General features: G+C 29.8%; 1 protein-coding gene across 1 annotated transcript in view; it reads left to right on the top strand.

The window, feature by feature from the left end:
* Positions 1-3,428: 3,428 nt before the first annotated feature.
* Ptp69D (Protein tyrosine phosphatase 69D) overlaps positions 3,429-20,628 on the top strand; it is a 378,030-nt gene continuing 360,830 nt past the window's right edge. Inside the window, exon 1 of the mRNA XM_065506581.1 lies at positions 3,429-3,674. Within this exon, the coding sequence (XP_065362653.1) occupies positions 3,530-3,674 (145 nt within the window). The 5' untranslated portion in view covers positions 3,429-3,529. The remainder of the gene's footprint in view (positions 3,675-20,628) is intronic.

Here is a 20,628-nt window from a genome sequence, read left to right as displayed (position 1 = left end):
ATATTAAAATAATTTCTTAGAATTGAAAATAGTATAGAATTTCTTCCCGCTCATTCTACTGAAGTAGCAGTACCCATTTTGCATTACTTTATTAGCTTACCCCCTTGCCTGCAATATTTCCATATAAATGAAATTAATTTGGACAAGCGTTTAGAAGATACGAATTTAATTCCACTAAATTAGGGTTTTCTCCCACTGTGCAGCACATATAAATAAAAAAACCAATCCATAAAAAAATATTTGTACAATTTTTAATTTATAAGGTAAATTTTTTCGAAAAAGTTTAATAACTTTTTCAAATATATACCGATTTTAACAATTTTTTGTCTTTAAAACACTGTGCAAAACAAAATAGGTTCTCATAGAAAAAAATTAAAATTACTGCTGAATTTTAAAAATAACGAAAAAAAATAAAAAGTAAAGCGAAACTTTTTATAAAAACTTACACAATTTTTTGGACTATACATTTTATGCATACATTTTATGAACGCTTAATTCTTTGCCTAAAGTGTGTGAGTAGAGGTACTAAAGTACTACGACCTACCCTAAAATAGTTTTTTAAAATAAAACAAAATTTTGAGGGTGTTTCAAAATCTTTGAAAACGGTTTTAGTATGTCCTCACCAATGCCTATAACCACCACTAGATCATTACCACGACAGCCGGTTCTATGCACCGGAATGACCCGAGTTCACTCGACCAAGGGCTGTCAACTCAGCAAACACTGATGCTACAACAACAACAACCTCCACTAGATCATATTTCAAGTTCCGACAAAAAGTGTTATTTTGTAGCAGAGTGTAATTTACCAAAAATAAAAGTATAAATTAGCTCTGCAATCATTTGTAATTTTGAAAAGTTTATAAGAAAGTTTAACAAAATTTTTTGTTGATTTTTCGAACAAGGAAATCGCAAAAATTTTAGCCATATGTATTTACTAACTAACTTTGTAAATGCCATTCTACCCTTGCTCTTAGTTAAATTTATACTATATTTTTAGGCAATATTACCTATAGAATTTTTTGTATAACACTTAATATTCAATAAATTATCACAAAACCGAAACCGATCGGTTTTTAATTTTTTAAAACCGAAACCGCGGCTTTGAAATTCTTCAGTTTTTTGGAAACTAGTATATATTATATAGTTTAGGTTTCAAATCAGACCAAATGTTTGATATAATGTGTATACAACAAATATAAAAAATTCACCAAAACATGAGATTTATTCATTTTAGTCTCAAATTTAGTAAGCCGGTTAACCGAGTGATATAAACCGGATCAACCGGTTAACCGAAAATCAACATTTTAAATAAACTGGTTCGCAAATAACCGAGATTTCGAATAAAAACCGGGTTTTCGGTAAACCGGATTATAAACACTAATTTCTAAACCAAACAATTTGTTCGGAATAAATGTGGATCAAATTGTTCGTAATATTTGCAATCATATTAAAATTTTGATATAAACTTTAGTTTTAGAAACTCAATAAATATGTAATAAAATCTTTATTTATTAACAAAACTCAATGAAATTTTCAATGTTTTGTAAATTTGTCATTCTAAATAACAAAGTGTAAAAAAACTTGTCAAAGGAAATCAAGCAATTCCTGGAGCGAAAATCCCAAAAATTTTATTTTTTTACAATTTTCCCCATCCACATATCCTTTATGGCTGGGAAAATATTTTGGGGATAAATAGGGAACACATCAAGGTTTCCAAAGCTGCTTTCCATTTTCTGATCCCAGCTTTGGGATTTTAGAACATGTGGCCCAAAGTTGAAATTTTGATAAAAAATAGGTCAAATTCTGAAAGGCGTAAGAGCGACATATTCGAAAAATAGGACAAGTTTTTTATACCAAAATACTATACGTAAAAACATAAAAATGTTATATGTTCTTAAAGAAAGTTTTTTTTAATAAAAAAGAGTTAAGTCAGATTTTCTCCCAAACAAAAATTGAAATTGAAAATCGTTTATTTTTGGATTCGTAATGATATTGCTCGGAAATCTTTTGTATATTATTGTTAATTTAGTTGTCTAACAAAAATTCGAGTCTATTCGGTGCAAAGTACGCCGTATATTTTTAAAAAATGGCAAAATTTTAAAATTTCGATTTTGTAATGCCTATAGCTCGGAAATTAGTAGAGATAAGTTGGACATGCAAGCATGTTTTTTAATTTGAACTCGAATACTCCTTGGCTACGCCCACCCAGTGATGCCAAGTGTAGGGAATTTTCCCTTTTTTGTAAGGATGTTTTCCCAAAATTTCACATGTAGGGATTGAAGGAATTTTTTGCAATGGCAATTTAAAACTACATATTATGTATTTTCAAAATATAAAATTAAAAAAACATAAAATTTGTTTAAGCATATCATTAGAAATTCGTAAATCTGGTATAATATGAAGTAGGTAAAATCAGCGCTTTCAAACTACATACATATATAGTGATTATCTCAAGGCGTATTAACTCACTCACGCACTCACCTTGTTAATACGCCTTGGATTCTCCTTTTTACGGTATTTGACAATTTCCTTAAAGAGTATATTCTACAAATAAATTTTCTTTTGAAGTAAACACATGTTTGGTTTTGTGCATTTTTTTACATACATACGTACTCCATCTTCGCAGGTCTCATCGATTTTAATAAGTAAGTTTTTAAGAAATAAATGTCATTATATATTAAAACAAGAAATTTTAGAAAAAATTTCCGATTATCTTCTGATAATGATGGAAACAAAGTAAAGAAATACTGCTCAAGTTGGTTGAGAAACGAGAAGCTAATGGGATGGCTGGAGCCGGTCAAAGATAACGACTTTAAATGCAGATACAAGGCTTGTGTGCTAATACCCAAATGCACCAAAAAATCTTTCAAAAACAAAAACCCGAACAATGGATTCTCTTTTTGGCAAGCAAGTCCTGGAAAAACCAATGATGTGGCCAATTTCAAAATCTGATTAAGCCTTTTTTTGATTGAACACAACTTAGCTGTTCAAAAAAGAAAAAAGTAGTGTAGGGAAAAATGTAGCGAAAATCAAAAGTGAGTGTAGGGAAAAAAAGGGATTTTTTTTCATAAGCGTAGGGATTTCTGAAAAAATCTCCTGGCATCACTGCGCCCACCTCAAATTCCTAAAATTTTGATTCTGCCCCACTGTGCACCGTTGTTCGTTTACAGAAAAATAGGCATTTTATGCAGTTAGCATAGTACATAATTAATGTAGCAATGTCGTTTGAGGGTTAATATGTTTGCTATGTAAACTCTACCATACGCAATGTAAATTTACTATTTCTATGTTCACCACAATATAGTATTATTTTTTAGTACTATTTTTTTTACAGCACGGATGATTTTTTTGGTATATGTATATTAAAAAGTATTATTGAATTTAGTACAAAGTATATACAGTCGGTGTTTTTTGGGCTTTAAATCGCAAAAAAATTGTTTATTTTAATAATTAAATGTTCTGTTGTACTCATCTAACATTTTCTTAATGTATACTTAGGAATAAAATATACATTTTGTTTAAAGTGCATGAAAACAAGTGTCCTAATATTGATGCTAAATATGTCATTCTCTATTTGTTTACGCCAGATTTTATTAACATTCGCATTAATAAGTGTGTTATATTTAAGTGTATTTATAGTGGAATGTGAGAGTAAAAATGACCAAACACAAGGTAATTATTCAGATATATTAGGCACTTATTGAGTTTATGCAGATTACAATATATTTTCAATAAATAAAGTTTATTAATTGGCGACGCCCAACATCTTTAGTATTTATTAAGGGGCAGCAATGTACATATTCATTTGTTTATACTTTTGTGAATGATGTTTATATACATACGTACGTATGTATATGTTGTGTATATTAGACCAGCCCTTAAAAAATAAAACAGTATTTTTCCAAAATCAAGATTACCGGCTTAAATTAATATCTTAATAATTTTACATGTGAACATTTCTTTACTCTTAAGCTGTGCTAGTGATAGAGACGTGAGCCGCACCGTGGCTCAGAATCGTTTTTCATCGGCCAAAACTCTGTAACTGATATTTTAGTTTTTTTTTTGATGAACGATATTTTCTTGAATTTTTCACCAGTTTTAACATCACAAAGTAAAGTAGAACTTATAATTTGTTTATAGAATTTAGTATGAAATGCGATTTTTTGTTTTTTTTGAATTAGCTTTAATTAGAAAAAAAGTTGGTATAAATCAAGATCGGCGAAACTGCTTGCATTTTAATAATTTTGTTGGTGTTGATAGCTCTTTTATAATTAAGCACAAAAACTTTTTTGCTTGTTTGCTAGGAGTTATAGGAATTTAAAGTCAATCGGACAAGATTTTGTCTAATGTAAATGTGCTCTAAACATCAAAATAATGCACCAAAATAATAGTTTTTTTCGCTTATGATTACACTCCACATTCCAATATATCTAAAAAATAACAAAAATTAAAATTTGCATAACTAAAACTGTAAATTTTTGCAGAAAAACCAAAACAACTCAATTTCTTGAGTTCAACACAAAATCGGACAAAGTAAAATAGGTATTCCAAAGTGTGCGATCAATATTTAGTTGCATATCTTTTGTTGTCTGGAATGGCCTGTAATCGCTTTAAAATCGATTTTACCAAGTTTTGGCACACTTCAGTCTCTTTTGAGTTCCATGCTTCTAGTAAGGATTCTTCTAGCTGAACTAACGTGTTACTCTTTATATGATGCGCTCTCCTAGATAATTACTCCCAAAGATGCTCAATTACATTAAAGTCTGGAATCTGTGCAGGCGTTTCTATATGTTTGGGACAGTTATGGATCAACCAAAGCTTTGCAACACCTGATGTGGGCTCGGGATCGTTGTCTTGAAAAAAGGGAAAGTTGTTTGCGATACCAACTTTTTCGCACATTGTTTTACATTTATATATTTTTGGGACGATTTTGATGAAACTTAAGAAAAATATAACATTAAGTCTAGTATTTATAATAATAGCACAAAAATATAAATTAACCCTTAAGAGCACTTGGGGTCAAAATGACTGTATTTTCCGTGATTTTAAAAGTTCAGGGCCATTTGGTCCACAAGTGCTTAAGGGTTAATTTTAATTTTGGTACTGTTATTGTAAATACTAGACTTCATGTTATATTTTCCTTAAGTTTCATCAAAATCGGCCCAAAAATATATAATATTTCCCTATCTCTCCATGAAAAATTCCAAATATTGAAAAATTTAACCTTTGACCTTCACGATTTTAGGGTTAACGTTTTCCGATTTTAGGAAAACCTTCAGACTATGTTTCAAATTACCTGGACTATAATATTTTGAATTATTTTGCTTAAAAAACAGTAAGGAAATTCGGCTCATTCACCAAAATATGGCCAAAAAATTAGTTTTTCTCGAAAATAGCAAAATTAAAATCGCAGGTACGGAAAAACTATAGGAGGTATTAACATACTTTTTTCACATTTTATTCCCTATTATGCTGTAAATAAATCCCCATGTGATGATCAAAAAAATCGGAAATTTGTTTAACAAAAATTAAAAATTTTAAATTGAAGTTTTGAAACTGCCGTTAAAAAATATCTTTTTTGGTTATACCTGCGAATAGGTTAACTGTATGAAGATAAAAATTCATATACAAGTAAATATGGATATATTTTAAGTAAGAATAAACTTTTGTTTTATTTATTTGATATTAAAAGTATATAAATATAAGTTTAATATATAATAACAGCACTGGCTGCCAAGGCCATCGGCTAGGTTTAGTATAAATGTTGTTTTAAATTTTAATTTTTAGTTTAGTGATAAAGTTAAAAATAGAATTTATATTGTGTTCTGTAGGGTTTTTGAGCAGGCTTATTCCGTTGCCAGATAGATATTTATTTTGATAGTCTTTTAAATGATTACATGTTGAAAGAATATGTATTACGCTATTAGATGATCCACAAAAGGCACAAGTGTTGGCAACATTTTCTTTTATAAGATTAATGTGTGTAGTGATTGTGTGACCCATGCGCAGTCTTGAAAAGATTTTAATCCTGTTTTTACATATGTGGGTTGGATATATAGGCGGTGTGTAATTTAGGTTAATTTGTGAAAAGTGGGAATGATGGTATTCTTTAAGCTTATTTTCTCTTTGTATTGTAAGTTTATTTATGATTGTGTTACGGAGGTCATTTTTTTTCAATTATTGGATCTCTAACAATCAGCCATTTTTGCGGCTAGATCCGCAAAGTTGTTACCCAATATACCAACGTTACCGGGGACTCATACTATTTTTATTTTGTTCTTAGATTTAATTAGCAGGTCTCGAATTTTGTTAGAGATATTGCCAGGTAGGTCTCCCAAGAGTTATTTTAAGTTCGTTATGCAGTTGTATATACATTTCATTAGATGTGTTTTGTTTCTTGAAAGTCGAGAGAGAAACGTTACATGAGTTGTTGTCAAATAACCATGTTGGGTGTTTAGGGTTGTATTTATAAAGCTTATCTCTGCAGGTAAGTAAATTATTATTAACGATCTTATAAAGATATGATTTGGTTCTAGGGTTTTTTCTTGATGATATAATAGATGCTACGTCAGCATTAGGAAGTTGGCTTTGGGAATGAGTGATTTTTTAAGCATTAGAATCTGCTCTTGCCAGCGATAGTTTTTTTCAAATATTATGCCTAGTATCTTTTGCTTTGTCACGTTGGGTATTGTTAAGTTGTTAATTGTTATGCTCACAGGTTGGCAGTTATGTTTGCGGCATACGTGCAAAATAGATGATTTTACGAGAGAAATTTTTGCTCCGGATAGTTGTGTCCAAGTTTATATGTCGCTGAGTACTTTCTTAAGCATATCGCTGATTTTCAAGTTATCGCTGTTTTTGCATAGAATGAAAAGGTCATCAGCATAATGGCAATGATCTATATATTTGTGGGTTCTGATGATATTACTAATTTGATTGAATGCAATTTGTAATAGTATGACAGATAGCGGTGAGCTCTGCGGTATTCCGATATTTAGTGGAAACTTGTGTGACATATGCAGGTTTATTGTAACTTGAATTGTTCTTCCAGATAGAAAAGACTTCACATAATTTATGATTTTTGCGCCAACATCCCACTTACGTAATGTATCTAAAATGATGTGGATTCCTATGCGGTCAAAGGCTTTCTCAAAATAAATACCTAGTATAGATGCGTGGTTTCTACATGATAGGGTTTTAGAAATGTAGTGATCAATATGCAATAATACATCTGTACAGCCTTTATTTGGTTTGAAAGCTAGTTGATTTACAGCAACAAACTTTTTCTTGTCAATATACCATTTGATGCGATTGACAATTGTACTTTCCAATATCTTGGATAGACATGGTAAAAGAGAGATGGGTCTATATCCGGAGAATGAAGTTAAGTCTTTATTAGGCTTGGGTACAGCTACTATTGTTGCAGTTTTCCATTAGTGTGGAATTACGCCATGTTCGAATATTTGGTTATATAGTTTGAGTAGTTGATTTTTACTACAGCTGCCTAAGTGTTTAATCATATGGTACGTTATGCGATCATGGCCGGGTGTGGTTCCTTTAACTTTTTTAAGAGTTGTTGTTAGCTCGCACATTGTTATAGATGAATTAATTGTCTGAGCATCAGCATTACTTGCTTCTGTGATTATGTAATTTAGGGAGTTATTTTTGGCAGTAACAAACTCTGGAGAAAAGTTTTTGTCTAAAGTGTAATCTGACCATTGTTTTGCAAAATAATCAGCAATATTTTTTGAATCAGTCAAAAATTTCATTGTCAGTTTTAATAACTGTTACTGGTTTGAATGTATCACGACTAGATAATGTGTTAAATTTTTTTCATAAGCGAGATAATGAGAGTCTCTGCATATAGTCTTGCTGAAATTTTCAAAGCACAGCGTTTTGGCCTTTTTAGGATCCAATCTGAATTTAGAGTTTGCCTTTTTGTATGAGATCAGGTTTACAGTCGTAGGGTGTTTTTTGAATTTATGCCACTTATCCAACTTGTCTTTACGTGGTTGAGTTAGAGTTGTGTTTAGGGTTTGGGGTCCGGGAATTCACGTAAAATTATTGCCGAGAATTCCCGGGATATTTAAATTTTTTTCCCTGGAAAAACGGGAATTTTAAAATTAATTAAAAATACTTTAAAACATTTAAATATAACATCTGTTTGATGAATGGTTTGTTCCAAATATTAGTGGAGGTTTTAAACCCTATTAAGGATACAGTAGAAGCATTAAGCCGACATTTTGCTATGATGAACACTCTTTATGAACAGCTGTATCTAATTATAGTTCTTGCAATAAAATGTAAAACAATATAACAGCAGACTTATGTAAATTTCCTAATAACTTCACAACATAATAAGCTAAATTATAATACAAAAAGACATAATAAGCTAAATTATAATACAAAAACACAATATTCATACATACGCCTATTTGACCGCGATGTTCCCTCATCAGTTCAAACCGATAACGAAGATGTTTCCGAAATACAAATGGAGCAAAATTTTAAAAACGAATTAGATAATAAAAACAATATTGAAAAAGATAATCCTAAACATTTAAAATCAAATGCTGAAAGTCGTTTTAAGCTGGAATTATTTGAAGTAAGTAGCAATCGGAGAAAAAATTTAGATTGTCTTTTTAATGCTTTAATAATGATAAAGCCACCACCTGTTTAAAGCAAAAGAGTTTTCTCGGTGTCTGGAAACTTTGCCACTAAAATAAGAAATCGTCAAACGACTTACTGAATGCATTTTGAAAACTCAATTTTTTAAAAAAAAAATAGTTCTATGACGAACATATAACATTATTTATATGAAATAATAGCGGTATTCACAATCATTAACAATTTATAAAATTGACACTTAATTGCTCTTTTGCTCTTTTACAAGGACTAGAGCTCTACATCATGAATACCATATTTAATTTATATTTAATTTTATAGTAACAAATGATCTCCAAATATTTTATCCAACATTTTTTTTTTGTTTTATGTTAGTAGAATTGAATTGTAATGTATTGTTTTTCATTTTCTTTTAATAAAATGAAACAATTTTGTAAAGTAATATTCTCTTCACTTACTTTTCTAGTTGAAAAGAAGTTGCCGGGATTCCCGGAAATCCCTGGAAATGAAATTTTTCATTCCCGTTTCCCGGGAAAAAAAAATATCCGGGAAACCCCAAACCCTAGTTGTGTTCCACCAAGGGACATAACGTTTTTGGCCGGGACAAGTTTGCGGGATGAAGGAGTTAGCTGCAGTTCTTATAGTTTTTGTAATAATTGCATTATCTTTATTAGTGTTACTTGAGGTTATCAAATATTCCAGTTTATTGTCTACAAAGCATTCAAATTGCGGCCAGTTGGCTTTTTTAAAATTAAATTTGCGTAAAGGAGATTTTCGGAGCTGGTTGAAATTAGTTATAATTGTGGTTAATATGGGGAAGTGGTCACTGTGATACATATCATCAAGCGTATGGCAAGCTATTTTTGAAAGAAAGGATGGAGAGCAAGCTGTAATGTCGATATTAGTAAATGTGTTATGTGTAGAGAAATGGGTAGGGTTACTATCGTTAATGATACACAGATTATTTTGACTAAGTGAATGTTCAATAGTAGATCCTCGATGGTTATTGGATGCCGATCCCCATAACACATTCCAGCTGTTAACATCACCCACTAATATAATAGGAGTTTGAATGTTAACAAAAAGATCATTAAAGTCTTGCAGAGAAAAAGATTCATTTGGAGGGATGTATACTGATATTATTGTTATTTTAATATTTAGTGTAATTTCAATAGAGATGTTCAGTAATTTTGATGTATTATTAAGACAATCCGATTCCACTTTTAGCTGATAAATTTGATGGATGATTTTGAAAATAGCAACGGTAGTTATTCTGAGGGACAGGGTTTCGGTTAAATGCACATTGAGTTTCTTCAAGTGACACAACCTGAGGTGAGTGTTCATTTAGGATGAGTTGTAGATCGATGTAATTGTTGAAATAGCCTTTAATGTTCCATTGCATAATATTGAATGCAGCCATAATAGATATTAATGAATTATGATTGTGCTCACTATTACATAAAGTTGTAGGTGCACACTGCGACAGACAAAGACCAAGGGCAATACCGCTTGTACCGGCCGGTGCGACGATCAGCTCCCACCGAACAGAAACGATGGCGCCACTCACGGCACCCATCCGTCCCGATGCGCAACCAGGCCAAAACTTTGTGTGGATGATGATTTTAGATTTAAGTCTCCATATCTTCACCTCCATCTGGGGAGTGTTTTTTACTTTTTGGCGTGGATGATTTATTTGCCTTATCGCCAGTTAGCTGGCTTTTTAAATCCTGATAAATTAAACTGGAGTATGGACTAAGTTTTGCTCCGGGTGACTCTTCTGTAGGAAGATTGATTCTTTTCGGGGTCGATAGACCTAAGTCTTGGACGTTATCAAGTACCATATCGGTATAAGTGATGTCAAGAGGGTGTGATGGGGGTTGATTTTTTATTGGCAATGATTTTGTTTGATTTGAAGGTTTTACGGTTGTGTTTTTTGTTGTAGTTGTTGTGGTGGGTTTAGTTGTTGAATTGGTTGTTGTAGCAGCAGTGTTTGCTGAGTTGACAGCACTTGGCCAAGTGAACTCGAGTCATTCCGGTGCGTAGAACCGGCTGTCGTGGGAATGTGTTGAATTGGTTACAGTAGTTGGTTTTTTTATTATTATTATTATTTTTATTTAGTAGTATTTTAAATACTTTATCTTATTACTATATAACATTTGATTAAAATTATTTTAATTTTTCACAAAAAATACAAAATTTCTTTTAAATATATTAATGTTTTTTTTTTTTTTTTTTTTTTTTATTTATTAGTATTTATAATACTTTTAATATATTCATTTAAAAAAAATTACATTTATCATATATTTTAATTTTTAGTTATCATGAATTTTAACAAAATTTACACATTTTTTCTTAAATAAATTATAGTTTTTTTCAAATTTTATTGCATTGGGAAGCGTGTTAAATAATTTTAGTCCTTTGTAAAAAAGAGAAAACTTCATTCTTGTTGTATATACCCTTTGTAGTCTGAAATCATTAACATTTCTTAGTCCGTATGGTTGTACATCTCCGACGTATTTGATTTGTTCGCATAGGTATTCAGGAAAATCTCCATTCTTCATTTTATATATAAAGCCTAGTGTGTTTAATTCCATTCTTTGTTTTACATTCAACCATTTTAAAGTATCCAACATTATACGTATTGGAGTAGAAATATTACATTTTAATATCGATCTCATAGCTTTATTATGTAATTTTTGAAGCCTTTCTATTTGAGATTCTCTGCAACATGTATATAAAATTGAGGACCCAAACTCAAAATGAGGTTTTATTATTGTATTATATATATTTATTGATGTCATTATTGATATTTTATTTCTAATTCTTTTGAAAAACCCAACTTTTTTTCCCATCTTTTTACACATATATTCCAAATGTTCCTTAAAGTTTAAATTTTTGTCTATTATAAAACCGAGGCATTTTATGTGATTTACATTTTCTATTATTTGATTATTAATTTTAAATATTTCATTAGTTGTCATATTAATTTACATAAGTTTGGTTTTAATTTCATTTAGTTTTAATTTATTCATTTTTAACCATATATTAATGTTATTTATATCATGTTCTAAATTTTCATGACAGTCTTTACTATTATCTGCTTCGGTAAATATAAGGGTATCATCTGCATACATCACAATTTCACATTTATTTATTATATTTGGCATATCGTTAATATATATTATAAATAGTAGTGCTCCCAAAATTGATCTCTGAGGGACACCGAAGTCATTAATTAATACATTTGATTTTACATTATTAACTTTCGTAATCTGTTTTCTATTCGTTAAGTAAGATTTAAACCATTTTAGTTTTATTTCTCGTACACCATACATGTATAATTTCTGAATCATTAAATCTCTGTCAATCGTCTCGAAAGCTCGTTTAAAATCTAAAAATATGCCCAGTATTTTTCTATTTTGACCTATATTTTTCCATCGGTTTATCACATAGTTTACAGCAGTTTCACACGAATATTTCTTTCTAAAACCGGATTGGTATTTCGATAACACTGACTTGTTTTTAATATAAATTTCTAATTGCTCTTTTACCACCTTTTCCAGGATTTTCTCACATGTTTTAAGAGTATTTATAGGTCGAAATTCTTCGCACTTGTTTGTTTTGGATATTTTTTCTATCGGGGTTATCATTGTCTCTTTCCAGTTTTCTGGAAAAACACACGTTTCTAGGGATTTGTTTATTATTTTTAGTAGAATTTTACCAGTAGTATTCCAATTTTCTAAAATAATCTTGGTAGATATTTTGTTGTAGTCCGGCTTATTTTTTAACTGTTTTATTACTGCCTTAAGTTCATAAATTGTTATTGCACTAAATTTAAAAGTCTCGTTAACCATTTCAATTTGATTTATATATTGCACTTTTCCAATTTCGTCTCTTATATTCTTAATACTGTTTATATAATATTTATTAAAATGACTAGCTATATGGTAATTATCCTTATATTCTATTTGGTTAAATATCACAGATTTTATCACATTTTGGTTTTTCTTTATCACTAAGTTTTTTATTTCTTGCCACATTTGTTTTTGATCCCTTGCATTATTAATTTTATTGTTAAAGTTTCTTCAAGACAAATATCGAAATTCAGAACATTTTCATTTATATTTTTATTTTCTTCATACTTTATCACTGTGTTTAGTTCTCTATTAAAAAGGTTTTTATCATATTTAAATATTTCAATTTGTTTGTTATAAATTTCTTGCTGATTAAAATTTTTATTTTCTATTGTTATCTCTAACATTTCGTGATCTGCTATTTTATTTATATTGTTGTTATTTGCCTTTATTTTATAATTGTTTGTAATTACAAAGTCAATTAAGGTACTAGAGACTTTTGTAACCCTAGTATATTGTTCCACAATTTGTTTGAGACCATTGTCATTTAACATACTCCCGATTTTATTTTTATAAAATTCATTTTTTGACCAGTCTATATTAAAATCACCAGTAATTACAATATCACAGCTGTTTTCACATATTTCGTCTAGAATTTCCTTGAACACTTCACAGAATTCGGATTTTGATTCACTGGGTGATCTGTAAACTGCAACCATTATCATGTTATTGTTCTTAATAGTTTTACACGCTATAATCCAGTATTTTGAATTGCATATTTTTTCAATTTGTTTGCTCACTTGCCATTCTTTTTTGTAGTAAATTATTACACCGTCAGTTCTTGTTGAATTTGAGTAAGATATTATCTGGTTATATTCTTGTAGATTAATTTCATTTTCATCTACATCATTAGTCAAATGTGTTTCAGAAAGTATAAAAAATCAGGTTTTTCTCTATCAGCTATTATTTCTACTTGATTGTAGTTATTTGTTAATCCTTGAACGTTTGTGTATAGCGCTTTTATATTCTTTGATTGTTAAAATGCTAAACCCATTTTTTTCTTTTTCATATTCAACTTGTTCTGATAAACGGGGCACTCCTTATTATAAGTTGTATGATTTTCATCTAGTCCCATATTTAGTTTTTTATTCATCCTTATACATTTTATTATTGGTTCTTTGTTACATTCTTTAGATTTGTGATTTCCGTGGCATTTGGTACATATTTCTTGATTCTTACATTCACTTGATATGTGATTGTATCCTTTACATTTAAAACATTGCAGCACATCGGTTCCATCAAAGACTCTACATCTTTCCCAGCCAATATTAACTCGTTGTTCCATCATAATTTTTTTGTACGTTTCCCCATCTGTTTTTAATTTCACATTGTATATTGTTTTATTATTTTTCTTATATTCATAAGATTTTATTATTTTTATCTCACATTCCTTTATTACTGGGTTTTGTTTCTTCAACTTTTCTATTATTTCTGTGTCTGTATATTTAAAACTAATATCCGTTATAACTATAATTGGTTCTATTGGATTGGGCACCTTTATGTCATAATTTTCACTAAGTTCATTTTGTATTGCATATCTAATATTTTCGCGTTCTTCATCATTTTCACTTCTTATTATTATTGTTCCATTTTTTCTGTTTTCAATATTAGTAATTTTTAGGTTACCAGGATCTACCTTATTATTTAGTTCTTCTTTTGTTTTATTAACATCTTGTTTCTCTTTTGGTTTCACAATTAGTGGTATATGATTACTCTGATCTGGCAACACTGTTACTTTTTTAACTGACTCTGCGTATGACATTCTTATTTGATTTACACCTGTTTCTTTTATCGCTTTTTTTTATTTCATTGCACATTTCTTTGTTTTTGTTTTCAAATTCATTTACATTATTGCACAGTTTCTGGATTTCTTTTACATTTTTTTCACAGGATTTCTGAACATATTCTACTTTTTTTATTCTTTCTTCATAACGTTTTTCAATTGCTTCTAATAAGTTTTTAATTTCACATTCATTTTGTTTAAGTGATATTTCAAATTCTTCTTTGTATTCTACCAAGTTTCTCTTGTTCTTGTTTACATCATCTTGAATTTCCTTTAGTACCAAGTCAACATTATGTATGTATTGCAAGCAATCATGACACATAAACCTAATAAAATTGTTTCCTTCCAAGATCTTTATCGAATACTGATCTATTCCCGCACATTTACTAGTACAGTTTGATATACTTGCACACTCCATCACATCGAATTCCCGATTCACCACGTATCGCCGTTCTGCAGTTATTGCATTCTGCCATTGCAGCGGCTTAATTTAAAAATTGTCTATGATTTATAGATAATAACAATATGATATTAAATGTATACATATGGGGCATTTCACGTCAAGTGAACCAACTTTTGAAATCGATGTCTTCCGATCGCGATGAAATTTGCACCAATGTTAGTTCTATTGGATAGTAATTCGGACACCATTTTTCAACAAGATCGGTCAAGAACTCTCTGAGTTATAGGAGGTCAAAATTTGACATTTTGGCCAAACAGGTGTTTTTTTTATCCATATAACTTATTACCTATTGTTCTTAGCAAAATGTGTCCCAAATAGTTTAGATAGCTATTTATGGAATCTTTCGAAAAAAAAAATTAAAAAAATTTAATAAAATATTTTTGATTTTTTTTTTAAATCAAAAATATTTTTGACTTTTTTTTTCAAAATGGGCCCTTTTTATTTTATTTTTTATTTTTTTAAAGAAAGCTTAGGTCTTTTCCTAAGCGACCTATATGGTCGCTTAGTGGGATGCGAGTGGGATATCTATCAAAAAAAATATTTTGTAACTCAAGATTTAAAATTTTTGAATTTTTTTGCAAAATCAAAAACTTTGTTGACTTTTTTTAAAAAAATGGACCCATTTTTTAATTTTTTTTTTGCTCAGAAGAAAGCTTTTGTGTTTTCCTTTAACACCCTTTTTGTCGCTTAGTGGGATGCGAGTGGGATATCTATAAAAAAAAATGTTTTGTAACTCAAGACATACAATTTTTTACTTTTTTTTGAAAAATCAAAAACCTTTTTGACTTTTTTTTCCAAAATGGACTCTTTTTTTATTAATTTTTTTTTCTCAAAAGAAAGCTTAGGTCTTTTCCTTTAAAACCTTTTTGGTCGCTTAGTGGGATGCGAGTGGGATATCTATCAAAATAAATGTTTTGTAACTCAAGACAAATGTTTTTAAATTGATTTTTTTCATATTTGTGTGTAAGTGTTTCTAAAACCTTAAAAATAAAAACCACAACAACTGACCGATAATAGCCACTGGAGGGGTGCAATATGAGGCCGACTGCTATTAATTTTCCACCCCCAAAATTTGTCTGAGTTTTGTATCTTGCGGCTTTTTCATTGTTAAAATATCAGGTGCCCCAGAAACAAATTTTTGGAATCAAGTGGAAATATTTTATGGCCCTTCTCCGAAGTACCAGTTTATTTATTATTTTATGACATTTGACTTTAAGAAGTGGGTGGAGAGGTAGAAGTTGACAGGTAGGTTATTTATATGGTGGTTTATTTTTATTATTATTTGTAACATTTGGTTAAACTAGATACTTCAGTATGTAAGCCCTTCTTGACCCTAATAAAAGATTTTAGACTCATTCATTAAAACGTACTACCTATATGATCTTAAAAAACTATTTATTGTCATTCTGAAGAAATACGGAAATCAGTTTTTTAGAAACAGCGTTAAAGTTAAGACGTGTGTTATTTACATAAATACTTACAAAATTCAAAATGTCTCAGTGTTGCCACCAAGAAAATTATAAACTACACATCCTCATACCTAAATTACACATACGAGAAAAAATTACACATGTAAATAAATTTTCGTGATTTCAATAGGAGAAATTGTCTAAAATTGTCATGAATATAAAAGGTTTTTCACAGTTTGGACCAAATACGATCACTTTATTGTCAATGTACAATTTTCACTTGCGGTGATTTTAATTTATCCAGGAATTGGATATATTAGGGTATTAAAAGAAGGTTAGCAATCTCTTTTTATACCCTCCACCACCATAAGTGGTGAATGAGGGTATATATAAGTTTGTCATTCCGTGTGTAACATTGAGAAATATTCATCTGAGACCCAACTATATATATTATTGATCCTTATGAAATTCTAAGTCGATTGAGCCATGTCCGTCTGTCTGTCTGTCTGTCTGTGTAAAACACGCTCACGTCCAAAATACGCAAAAAAACTTAGTAGAGTTGCAAGAAGAATGTTTATTATTGTCCTAAGCAGTTTGGTATTGAAAATCATGGAAATCGGTACAGTGGAACCAAAGTTATGAATTAAAATGTGGAACAACCTCAAAAAAAAATTGATAATTTTCACATATATTTGGACATTTTTTGTAAATATATTGCAGCTAATATCATAAAATTTTGCACTCGTTACTTTTATGATAAAAGGCGTAACTCTGGTGAAAATTATAAGAATCGGTCCAAGATTTCTCCTAGCCCTCATACAAATTACTTCCCGAAATATGGTTCTATGGTCTATAAATGCCTACAGAATAGGAATATCCATATAAAATTCAGCAAAAATAAGTTTCGTGATAAAAAAAAATGATATTACAAAACTTTTCGTGGATCGGCCCATATTTGACCATAGCCCCCATATAAAGTACGCTTCCGAAAATCCCTTAAATAAGCATAAATGTCTTATAAATGTTGCTATCAAGTTGAAATTCGACATAAATAATCCCCATATATACCAAAATCGTTGTACCTAATTCTATGAAGATCGGCCGATAATTGGTTATAGCTCCCATATAAGGACCACTTCCGAAAAACACAATAACCTACATAAATATCTAAAAAAATATCAATATCAAAACAAAATTTCACACACATCCATAGTTTATATTTAGAAATCATACTACTGGATTTTGTGAATATCGGTCCATATTTGACCATAGCTCCCATATAAGGTCCACTTCCTAAAATCAGTTAAGTTCTCATAAATCTCTTATAAATACATTTATCATGCTAAAATTCGACAAAAATTATACTCATATATATAGATATTACTGTACCAAATTTTATGCAGATTGGCCGATAATTGGTCATAGCTCCCCTATAAGGCCCATTTCCGAAAAAAGATATTAAACTTAAAAAGTATTAAAAACATATCGATATCAAAATGAAATTACGCACAGATCAGTAATTTGTATCCAGTAATCATACTTCTGGATTTTGTGAATATCGGTCCATATTTAACCATAGCTCCTATATAAGGTCCACTATATAAGGTCCAATCACTAAAATCCTCATAAATTTCTTACAAATATAGTTATCAGGTTGAAATTCAAAACAAATTTATTCAATATATACAAAAATCGATGTTCCAAATTTTATGATGATAGGCCCATAATTGGTCATAACCTCCATATAAGAACCACTTCAGGAAAACACATTAACATGCACAAATATCAAAAAAAAATCTATACTGAACCAAAATTTTACACCGATCAATAATTTGTATCCAAGAATCGTACTACAAGATTTTTTAAATATTGGTCCATAATTCGCCATAGCTACCATAAAAGGTCCACTCTTGAAATTCTACAAAAATAGTCCTTAAATACTTAGGACCATAATAGGTCATAGCATCCATATATTAAACCAAAATAGTACACAGATAATTGGCCACAGCTCTCATATAAATACATAAAAATCACGTAAAAATATTTTATGACAATCGAATCATAATAGGTTATAGTTCCCACATAAGTCCCACAACCAAATATTTTGAAATTTGTCTAAATATATTTGTATACCCTTTTTTATACTCTGTTCCTTCACTTGAGGTTAAAAGGGAAAAATGTTGATCCAAACGTATTAACTAATTATTAAGTATATAAATTGTTAAATTTCATACGTTCTAATAGGAATTTCAGTTATAAATTGCTGAATTAGGCACGGCCGAATATAGTACTCTTACTTGTTTATAATCTGTTTCTTCAGTGAAGAATCTTCCCTTGAGGTTAAAAAGGAAAAATGTTGATCCTAACGTATTAACTTATTATTAAGTATATAAATTGTTAAATTTCATATGTTCTAATAGGAATTTCAATTATAAATTGCTGAATTAGATCTGCGTAAACTAGTCTTACTAACAATTGTTATATTATTTCAGTTGTCATACCATCATATTTAGGTGAAGGGTATTTAAGATTCGGCACTGCCGAATATAGTACTCTTACTTGTTTTTAATGAACTTTTCTAATTTAATGAATTCTTGAGATCAGTCAAATATGTCAATCCCAAATACGCTTTTAACAATATTAATCAATGTTCATTCGGAGATTATTCCATTGGAAATTGTTACATTTGTATTACAAATTTAACAATATTTTAAAAATAGCACACTGTTTGCTTTCGAATTTGAATTTATTCCTATTTTATATAAAGTGCTTTGAAATCAGTTTTATTTTCAGTTTCAAAGATAAATATTTTTTAGTATTTGTTTAAAAATTATAGCTCTGACCATTTTCCTTCACAGTAAATACTTTACCAGTAAAATCTTGTAACGTTTATATTTTTAAAATTTGTAGTTATAAATTTGAAATAAAGCTTCCAAAATAGTAAATAGTAAGTCAATTTTATTGTTTATTATTTAAAACACACACCAGGAACCAGACAGACAATAGCATAAACACAAAACAGTTCTTACGGGTAAAAAAATAACTAGTAACAATTTGTAAAAAAAATTTTCTCACACAAATTCCTACGTTCTTGTTTTTTTCTGTTAAGATTGGCTAACGTTACCCCGAAATAACTGCAATTACCGTTACCGATATAATAGTTTATATCGTTATCTGTAAATACCGCTACCCTTATTCTATAAACAATTTAAAATTATAAAAATACAAATTTTCGATTTGGGGTTATCTTGAAAATTAACGTTTTTCCAATAACAATTTTTAATAACTTGTAAAAATGTATAGTTATTGAATACTATTTGTTGTTTTATATTTTTTTCATGTTGGAATTAAAAGTCTTTAATATAAACCAAAATTTAGTTTCTATTACCAATATTACGCAAACAAAACTATCACAAACGGCGAAATGTCCACTTGGAAAACCAAACGTAGCAATCTCCAAATTACTTATCGTATTTTTCTGCAAACCTTAATGTTAATTTAGTTCAAACTAGATTCATATCTTCATACATATAATTCCATTATACTGAGTATAGGAGTAAAATATAGGATAGTAGCTATTCCCTCATATAAACGTACATATTTATTTCAGTCGGTTTTGAAATCTGAACAATCTATAATTCATTTAATTAAAATCCAAAATATAGATAAAAGACATACATTGACAATTTATTTTGGATATAATTGGAATTTAAAATTACACATGAATTACACATTCACTCAATTACACATGGGCTACACATCCAAGTTAAAATTACACACAATATGTGTAATTACACATGAAGTGGCAACACTGAAATGTCTACGACTTCTAAAAAGGCTAAGGTTGAAAATGAAATTTATTCGTCTTTTTGTTTTAATCCCTTTAACAAAATGAAGCACAGATCATCAGATATGCGAAATATTTCCGACGGCTTATTAAAAAAATTCCCTACGCTGTCAAAACGATTGAAAATTTGTGGATCATGCAGGAAAGAGCTCGGAAAGTTGAACGAATTACCGAATTTGAATAGTAATGAGCCTTGCGTTGAAGTTATTCCAGATGAAGACAAAAGTAATTCCGAGAATGAAGACAGAACTGTTGATGATGATGGTTATTCTAACTTTTCAAATTCAACCAATACCATAAGGATGCAGTAGAAGTTCTGGAACAAATAAAAGAGAAATACAAAACGTCACAGAGTGAAGCTGAAAGAATTCAACTTCTCACGCTTGCTCCAAGAACATGGAGTTCTGCAAAAACAATGACTGAGTTTGGAACGTCTCAACGAAAAGCAAGAATTGCTAAACAATTGGTTGCTGAGCATGGGATTCTCACACTCCCAAACAAAAAGAAGGGAAAAACTTCGGAGTGCGATACTAAATCTCTAATAACTCAGTTTTATCAGCGAGATGATATGAGTCGCCTGATGCC

The sequence above is a fragment of the Calliphora vicina genome, chromosome 3 (assembly GCF_958450345.1).
Source record: "Calliphora vicina chromosome 3, idCalVici1.1, whole genome shotgun sequence".
NCBI lineage: Eukaryota > Metazoa > Arthropoda > Insecta > Diptera > Calliphoridae > Calliphora > Calliphora vicina.
This window is presented reverse-complemented; position numbering and strand designations above follow the sequence as displayed.